General features: G+C 53.0%; 1 protein-coding gene across 2 annotated transcripts in view; it reads left to right on the top strand.

Moving 5' to 3' along the window:
• Positions 1-1,192: 1,192 nt before the first annotated feature.
• UBASH3B (ubiquitin associated and SH3 domain containing B) overlaps positions 1,193-8,744 on the top strand; it is a gene marked incomplete at its 5' end in the record, with an annotated part of 137,434 nt that continues 129,882 nt past the window's right edge. Inside the window, one exon of one of the 2 annotated variants that reach the window (XM_079707495.1) lies at positions 1,193-1,353. In XM_079707495.1, the coding sequence (XP_079563621.1) occupies positions 1,193-1,353 (161 nt within the window). The remainder of the gene's footprint in view (positions 1,354-8,744) is intronic. The other variant, XM_079707496.1, reaches the window with a different exon arrangement.

The raw sequence follows: 8,744 nt of genomic DNA, 5'->3' as shown, positions 1-8,744 counted from the left end.
GGGGTAGGGATGGCTAGGACTTCTACCTTCTTTGAGGTGGGAGTGACTTGGGCCAACCTATGATGCAATTTACTTATTCGTCACTGCTGAGCAGTGGTGATCCAGTCTTTACTTTGAATGCTTTTATTGATGGGGTACTCATTTGCTGTTGAAAATCAACCCATTCCACGTTGCACACCTCTTACAATTAGAAAGTGTTCTTTCTCTGTTCCGGCTCCCTCCACCCTCCTCCACTTCCCACTTCCTTCTTCTCTGTCTCCTTCCTCCTGGCATCTTCCCCTCCCTCTTCTTTCTGCCCTGTCCTTTCCCTCCCTTCCTCTCCCCTCCTAGGCCAAGAGCCCCAGGTTCCACCCTTTGCCCTGAAGTCACCATCTAGGCCACGGAGGTCACAGAGAACACAGAAGGTCTTCAGTGTGGTCCCTTAGCCAGCTGATGGGAACTTGGTCTCCAGTAGCCGTAACCCAATCCTCTGGGTTTTGCAGGGTCTTTAGGAAGCAAAACCTTTTATCTGGGCCTCATGGCTTCGCTTTCTGGTCCATTAATGTCATCCATCAGTTCGACCAATTTCCATTAATAAAACCCCATCTAGAACCACAGGAAACTTGAAGTGGGTTGATCTGGTGTCTTGAGGCCCAGCTGGCCCTTGATGGAAGCCATGGAGAAGCTGGAGCGCTGGGAGTGACTCTCCGGAACCAAGGTACACAGGCAGCCCTCGCTGGTTCGAATCCGCCGCTCAGAGCACCTGGACTCCAGCCGCGGGCTGCGCTGCCGCTTTAAGAGAGGGGCGGGGCCCGGGTACTGGCGAGGCAGGGCCGGCCCACAAGGCTCCTTTTCCTTTTTGATCCATTCAAAAATTACTCAGTGCAAATTCCCGGACTGCTGGCTGCGGAGAAGGAAAGGGGCGGAGGAGAGAGGGCTGCTGCGGGCGCCGTGCAGGGGGCACCCGGGGCCCGAGGGGCTGACGGCCGGTCGGGGAGAAGCCGCTCGCGGCGGGCCGTTCTGGCTCCGGTGGCCTCACCAGGAAGCGTCAGAGTCTCGACACCGGGGAAGCTCCGAGCGCCGCCGCCGCCGCCGCCGCCGCCTCCCTCCCGGCACCGGGTCCCCGAGCCCCCGCCCCGGCTCCGGGCCAGCCCTCCGCCCTCCGGGACCCTCCGGCTCGGGCGTCTTTCCGGGCGATGGCTGGCCGTTGAGCATGGCTCAGTACGGCCACCCCAGCCCGCTCGGCATGGCTGCGAGAGAGGAGCTGTACGGCAAAGTCACCCCGCGGAGGAACCGCCAGCAGCGCCCCGGCACCATCAAGCATGGATCGGCGCTGGACGTGCTCCTGTCCATGGGGTTCCCCAGAGCCCGCGCGTAAGTGGCCGGGCTCGCCGCCCGGGCGACCCCTCCCGCCCCAAGCGACCGGCCCTCGGCTTCGCTCCGGCTCGCCTCCCGGCGCCTGCCGGGCGGGCGGCGTGTTCCCCGCTGCCCACGACCTGTTGGGGGTAGGCTGGGCGCGCGGGCGGCCCGGGACTCGGTTCCTCCAGGCGGGGGTGCAGGGGAGGGCGCCGCGCCCGAGCGCTGGGCTGGGGGCTTGCTGGCGATGCCTACGGTGAGGCGTACCTAAGGGCGTGGGATGCCTAAGGGCGAGGGCACAGGGTTCGAGTCCCGGGTACGGTGGCCCGCGCCCGGCCTCAGAGGGTGGGGCTAAGCGAGTCTCTCTCGGGCTCCCCGAGGTGTCCAGCGCTGAGCCGCCGGGGAGGCGGGGCCCCACCGAGGATTCGGGCACCCTCTCGATCCGGAACGCCGGGCTGGCTTGGGATCCTCTGATGGCTGGGAAAGGGCAAGGCACGGCGGGGCAGGGAGGCCGGCGCTCCCACTGCTGCGGCTTCCAGCTCCGGATGTCGCTCTCGGGTTCTGCCTCCCTCGGAGTAGGAGGGGCGGGAGCGTGGGGATTGCCTCGTGTTCATTGATGGGGAGGATGGAATGGGAAGGGGAAGCACTTCCCCCAGGGGCCATGGGTTCTCGTCAGCGGTGACGGCAGCGCAGGAATCTGTGGGTGCCTGAGAGTGAGGAGGGGGAGCAGTCCTCCCTCACCCTTCTTGCTCCGGGAGGGCGGGGTAGGGAAGGGCAGAGAGCGCGCAGGTGGCTGCCCCAGCAGCTTGCTGGGAAGAGGCCTGGTCGCCGGCCCCAGGCAGCAGCGGCAGCAGGAGTCTTAGGAGGCTGGCCGCCCAAGGCCGTGGGGCTGGAACGCTGCCTGGGAAGAAGACAAGTCCGGATGGCCAGGCCCTTCTCCCTCCGTTAATTCCTCACATGCGGATTTCTTAGGCTGGGACACAAGGCCTGGGATCCTTGTAGGGCGCTGCTTCTTTGAATGACATCACCTGAACAGGGAGTTGGGCAAACTTTATCAGAAAGGGCCAACTTGAGGAAAGTTTGTTTGCTTCTCCCTTTTTTCAGGTGATAATGCTAGGTCTCCCTTACTTGGCCTCTGGGCAAACCTTTATTCTTTACTATTAACTTGGCTGTAATCTCTTGATCAAAGCTGATCCCTGGTTTTATCATTCCACCCAGCCTGCTGGGACAGGTCGGAGTGGCCTTGGAAGGCCATAAAATGGACTATTTCTGCCTCCCACTAACTTCCAGTTGCTGAGGCCAGAGTTACAGGGGGAAGATGTGGTGGCTCTGCAGGGGTGTGCCAGGTGTGGAAGCTGCAAGTCAGGTCCTTCGTGTGATGGATGTGCATAGCTGTCCTTAAGAACGGGCAGATGGGGGCCAGAAGTCTGTGGGGCAAGGCTGCAGAATTAGCACAGCCCCAGGCGTTTGCCTTTTCTGAAATGAGGCCAGCGTTAAGGACCTAAATTGCTTAATTAAGGGAAGAAATACTTAACTGAATTCTTCAGACTGTGGTGTTTGCTCTTCGAGGTGGGTTTAACAGGACCTCTTCTTTCCTGCACTGGGTCCAAGAGGCCTTGTCTACGTGCTGAAACATTAGGATGATGGTTTAATTTTGGCTTGTGCAATCCCTGAGATCTCATAATAACTAGCATTTAGTGAGTACTTACTATGTACTGTTCTAAGCACTTCACATTTATTATCCATTTTATCCTCCCAACAGCCCAGTGAGAAAGGTAATTATATGCCCATTTTATGAACCGGGGAACAGAGGTTTAGAGAGGTTGCATAACTTGCTTAGGGTCACAACAGTGAGCAGTGAACCTGGGATTCAAACCGAGGCATGTGTCGGCTCAGCTCAGGCCTCACATCCAGGACCAGGATGTAATGAGTTCATGTGGGTAAAACACTTAGAGCTGTGCCTGGCACACAGTGGGTGATCTTTAAGTGTTAGCTACTGTATTAGTTTCTGTTTTAACAAATTACCCCATTCCGGGTTGTTTAAAAACACAGAAATTTATTCTCTCACAGTTCTGAAGGCCAGAAGCCCTAACTCAGCATCCCTGGGCTGAAATCAAGGCGTTGGCAGGGCTCTGCCCCCTACGGAGGTTCTAAGGGAGAATCTGTTCTTTGCCTCTTCCAGCTCCTGGTGTCTGCTAGCATTCTTTGGCTTGTGGCAGCATCCCTCCAATCTCTGCTTCTGTGGTTGCCTTGCCTTCTCTTCTTTCTGTGTCAAATCTCCCTCTGCCTCTTTCCTATGAAGACACTGTGATTGCATCTAGGGCCTCCCCAGATAATTCAGGATAATCTCCCCATCTCAAGATCCTTAACTTAATCTCATTCACAAAACCCTCTTTTTAGCCATAAGGTAATATTCACAGGTTCCAGGAATTAGGACATGAATATTTTGGGAGGAGCCCCTTTCAGCCTATCACAGCTGCTATTATTACTAGCACTGCCTTTCTTTACTGGAAAGGTAACAGAGTGGGTCATGATGAAACATCCTGGGGAGGGGGGTAGGCTTGCTGTTCTGTCTCCTCAAATTCTCTGTCTTGGAGCGTCAGAGCCCTTGGCGGTCACCTGATCTAGTCTACTCCCTACCTGGGCTGGCATCTCTTCTACTTCAGCCCAGAGAGGCTGATGTGGTCAGCCTTCCTCTTAATAACTTAATCAGGTCAGTAAGAAGAGGGACTTCTCCCCAGGGCCATCTGAGATTCCAGAGAGCAGACTTTTTTTTTTTTTTTTTTGAATTTATTTTATTTATTTTTTATACAGCAGGTTCTTATTAGTCATCCATTTTATACACATCAGTGTATACATGTCAATCCCAATCTCCCAATTCATCACACACACCCCCCCCCCACCGCTTTCCCTCCTTGGTGTCCATACGTTTGTTCTCTACATCTGTGCATAGAGCAGACTTTTAACTTCATTTTGGAGAGTTGTGAAGAAAGAGAGCAAAGGCACCGGGCTCCGCTTCTGAGAAGCCTCTTTCTTAGGCTTTAAGCCTGGAGGAAGGAGCGTGATGAAATGGAACGTGGGAGAGAGCAGTGGTGGTTTCCTGGATTCAGGAAGACCAGGCTGTGATGTTTCAAGAAGGAATGAGACCGAGGTCTGGAACACAGCCCTTTGGAGGGAATGGTGGTAACCAGGGCTGGCAGCTCTGGTTTCCCTTCTGGGTGTAACTGCATCTGATCTTGTGCAGCAGCAAGAAGGGCCCTTCCACTGGGCTCTGGGTGGACCGTAGAGAGCTCGGATGCCAGCAAGGCCCAGGTCCCATGAAGCCTGTGCTGTGCTCTGGTCTTGGATAAGTCACTCAAGCCCTCAGGGCCTGGCTGGCTCCCTCTGAGGGGAACAGGATTAATTAGTGCATGCTTATTAAGTGCTTGACAGCTACCGAGAGGAGTCCGGGTATGTTCCTCTAGCTCATGATGCCCCTGGAGCCGTGCTAAGTTTTTTCCATCCAACACTATGACCTTTGGTCCAACTAGACGCTGCTGTAGAAGAACAGCAGCCATGTGGAGAAGGTTCGAGAACTGGCCATTTATATTGTGTGTGTGCGTGCATGTGCGTGTGTGTGCGTGTGCATGCACGCACACACGCAAGCACAAGGCAAGGAGGTGTTAGGGAGGCCTCAGGAAGGAAGCTTTCAAGGGGCCAAAATAGCCTATCCCTTTTTCTTTCTATGCCCTTAGCTCTTCCTTTTCCCCAAAGTTCTAAAAATAAAGGCCCAGCTTTGTCAAGACTGGAGTGAGGTAGGTTGGAAGGAAAAGGAAGAGTGTGTGTGCCGGGAAAGGCCTGGGGCCAGGAAGGGCCCGAACGGATTGCCCAGGAAGGCAGGGTGAACTCTGACGGAGTGTTGCCTTTTTATTGTTGTCGTTGTCTTTTGTATCTTTTTTTTTTTTAATTGGAGTACAGTTGATTTACAACGTTGTGCCAGCCTGAGGTGTACAGCAAAGTGAATCAGCCATAATACACATATTGATATGTCCACCCCCCCTTGCAGGTTCCCCTCCCACAGCAGCCATCACAGAGCACCGAGTAGAGTTCCCTGTGCCACACAGCAGGCCTCTGTTAGTTATCCGGTTTATATATAGTAGTGTGTATATGTCAATCCCAATCTCCCAATTTACCCCCTCCAACCTTACCCCCTTGGCGTGTTGCTTTGTATTCCCTAATTGCTTTCTTACTTGCCTCTGTGTTTTTGGGGGGCAGCGGAGGCTTCTCCGACACTGGAGCTCTGGGAGCAGCCACCCAGCAACTGAATTTGAGGAGGCCCCACTGACACAACTCTGGCCTTTTGTTTTGGTTCCATTCGTTCGAGACTGCCTATGGCTAATACTTTGTCTACAGCACATGGCTCTTGAATGTTCTCTAATGATTGAGAAGTAGAATTTTACAAAAGGACCCTCTGGCCGGGGTCTGATGCCCTGAGTCCTAGCCCAGCTTCTGACTGACACTTGAAGCATTTAGGTCTTCTATTGAACCCCTTTCCTCAATATCCTGTTCGGCTTCTGTGCTGTGTAACTCACGAGGCTTTGTGAAGACCCAATGAGCTGAGGGGCAGGAAGGGACTTAGAACTAAGTTAAAAATATAATCTGGACCCAAGGTAGATAGGATTACGGTATTATGGTGTTGGATGAGAAGAAAAGGAAGGAGGTGGGATGGTGGTGGTAAATCTCCAGCAAGGATTTACATGTGCTGTTAGGTTGTTGATATTTGAACAATGCCCAGCTAAAGAGCAGGACAGTGGCGGAAGGAAGGAGCTGGACTAAGTGCCTTTGACTTTGCTTTGGACAGTCAGCATTAGCTATGCATCACTGCCCAAAGATAAAAGCAGCTCCGAGCTGGCAACACAAGGAATTGAGAGGCATCTTGCAGAGCCCGTGAATTCAAGCATCCAGTTTCTCTGGCCTTCTCCAGCTTACCTGGTGGTGGACATTGGATCCCCTGAAAGTACCTGGTCAGCTCAGCATCTCTGAATCGTGGCTGATTCTGGGTGGGTGCTGCAGCTGCGTTCCCAGGAGCCTGGGGCAGAAAGAGGAGACCAACTGAAGAAGCCCACGTGGAGTGAAGGGATCTTAGAGGTGGATGGGGCAAGCAAGTGTCTACTCCACCCGTCATGGCCGTTCACCCACACAGCACTCCCCCCTTACACGTGTGTGTTATTTGGTGGGTGAAAAGTTGCTCTCAGGGGCCCTAAATATCCCTCTTGATCTTGAGAAAAGCCTCGCTTTATTTATTTATTTTTTAAATATTTATTTATTTAATTTATTTTTGGCTGTGTCGGGTCTTAGTTGCGGCACGCGGGCTCTGTAGTTGAGGTGCACGAGCTCAGTAGTTGTGGCATGTGGGCTTAGTTGCTCTGCGGCATGTGGGATCTTGGTGCCCCAACCAGGGATCCAACCCATGTCCCCTGCATTGGAGGTGGATTCTTAACCACTGGACCTGAAAAAGTCCTGGGAAACCCTGAGAAAAGCCTCGTTTTAAAGATTAGGTGACTTAAGTCTCGGAGGACTTCAGGGACATGCCCTGTGTGAGGCCATGTTGCCATGACAGCGTTGGTCTAGAACTGCAAGTCCAGTGAACTTTCCAGGCTACCCAGAGGACCTGGCTCCAAAGGAAAGACCTTGGCGTACATTCATTTTTCACTTTACTGAGGTATAATTTATGTACAATAAGCTAAACCTATTTAAAGATTGATGAGTTTTGACAAATAAATATACCTGTGGCATCACCTCTGCAAGACAGCACGTGTCCTTCGCTCCTGTAAGTTTCCTTTTGCCCCCTTGCAGTCAATTCCTTCTCCACCCCATCCCTGGGCAGCCACCGACCCACTTTGCGTCACCAGAGATTAGTTCACATTTTCTCGGTTTGCATACAAGCGGAATGATGCAATGCCTACTCCTGTGCCTGCCTGGCTTCTTTCCTGATATTTATGAGACTCATCCATGTCGCATGTAGCAGTCGTTTGTCTCCTTTTATTGCTGAGTAGACCTTGATGTATTTGGATGGACTAATAAGGTAATTATAACCCCTTGCACACAGCGTCTGTGAAAATTTCCTGTTATGCCCTAATACTACCTTAGATTTTTAGATCACTTTAGAGCTGACAAAGCGGATTCATGTACCTAATCACTGTTAAGTTTCAGACATTGATAATTTCATGAGAAAACAGGTTCAAATTAAGTGCCCCAGAGAACGAAGAGCATCCTGCCTCATGACTCTATCCTGTGGTTTTTGTCACTACCCCGCCCTTGGTGGCCTCAAACTCTAACTGCTTTTCACTGAGTGGACAAGAATGCTCAGAGCTAAGGGCTTTGCTTTTCAGAGAGGCAACAAACCGAGGGAGCCCTGGTTCTCCCGCCGGCTCTGCTCTTGCTGACAGTGGAGGCGGAGCTCAGCGCCCCCCTCGTCCCGGCGGGCATCTGGTGTGGATATATGTGGGGGTGTGTCCCTCTTCTAGGGCAGCCAGGAACTGAAGAGACCCAGTCACCCTCTGCCTGATACACAGACGTCTCACCGTGGCAGCTGTCGGCACAGCCTGGGTTTGAATCCCAGCTCTACCTCTTCCCAGCTGGTGACCTTGGGCACGTCGCTGAATGCCCTGAGCCTCAGCTCACCTGTCTGTACACTGTTGATAATGTCGACTGAAAAAAATGCCCAACCTAGAAGTTGAGGATTATGTTTTGTTTGGGGGACTTTCTGAGGATTCAAGCCAGAGAGGCAGCCTCTCAGATAGCTCTGGGCGACGGCTCTCAAGAGGTGGAGGAGGACCCAGGGTATATGGGAGTTTGCAGTAAAAACCAGGTGGTCAGAACATCAAAAGATTACTATTAATTAAAGAAAACCAGACATCTCAAGTTAATGAATTTAGCACTTTCCTATGGACGGGAAGATGCAAGAGCCTGGGCTTAATGAAGTCATTCCTTTGAAATGCACCTCAGCTGTCTGGGGCCAGGATCCTGCTTTTCTCCATCCTGAGTCCCCTCAGGGTGCACAGTTGGGGACGGCTGCAGTGGCTGCTGGCTTGATGGCTGCAACATCCTTTGTTTACTGAAATGGCAGGTGACATTCTTCGTCCACAGCAATAATAGTATGTAGCTCCGTAGATCCTTGTGAGGGTTAAGCGTGCAGAAAACAGTTGGGAACGCCTGTAATCCCTCAGTGAGGAGGGAGGTATGACTGCTACTCCAACGGTGATTTCATTCCACATGACTCCCTTTGTCTCGGGGTTCCCGGTTGTCCCCCACTTTTATATCTCTGCTCCTCACTGAGCTGTGGCCGTGGGGTAGAGGCTGAGAGCCTCCTTCCTCAGCATCTTGTCCCCGCAAACTGCCCCGGGGTTGCCGGCCGAGTAGAGGGGGGG

Source organism: Hyperoodon ampullatus, assembly GCF_949752795.1.
Source record: "Hyperoodon ampullatus genome assembly, chromosome: 7".
Taxonomy (NCBI): domain Eukaryota; kingdom Metazoa; phylum Chordata; class Mammalia; order Artiodactyla; family Ziphiidae; genus Hyperoodon; species Hyperoodon ampullatus.
The sequence above is the reverse complement of the archived record's forward strand: the minus strand, read 5'-3'. Positions and strand labels throughout refer to the sequence as shown.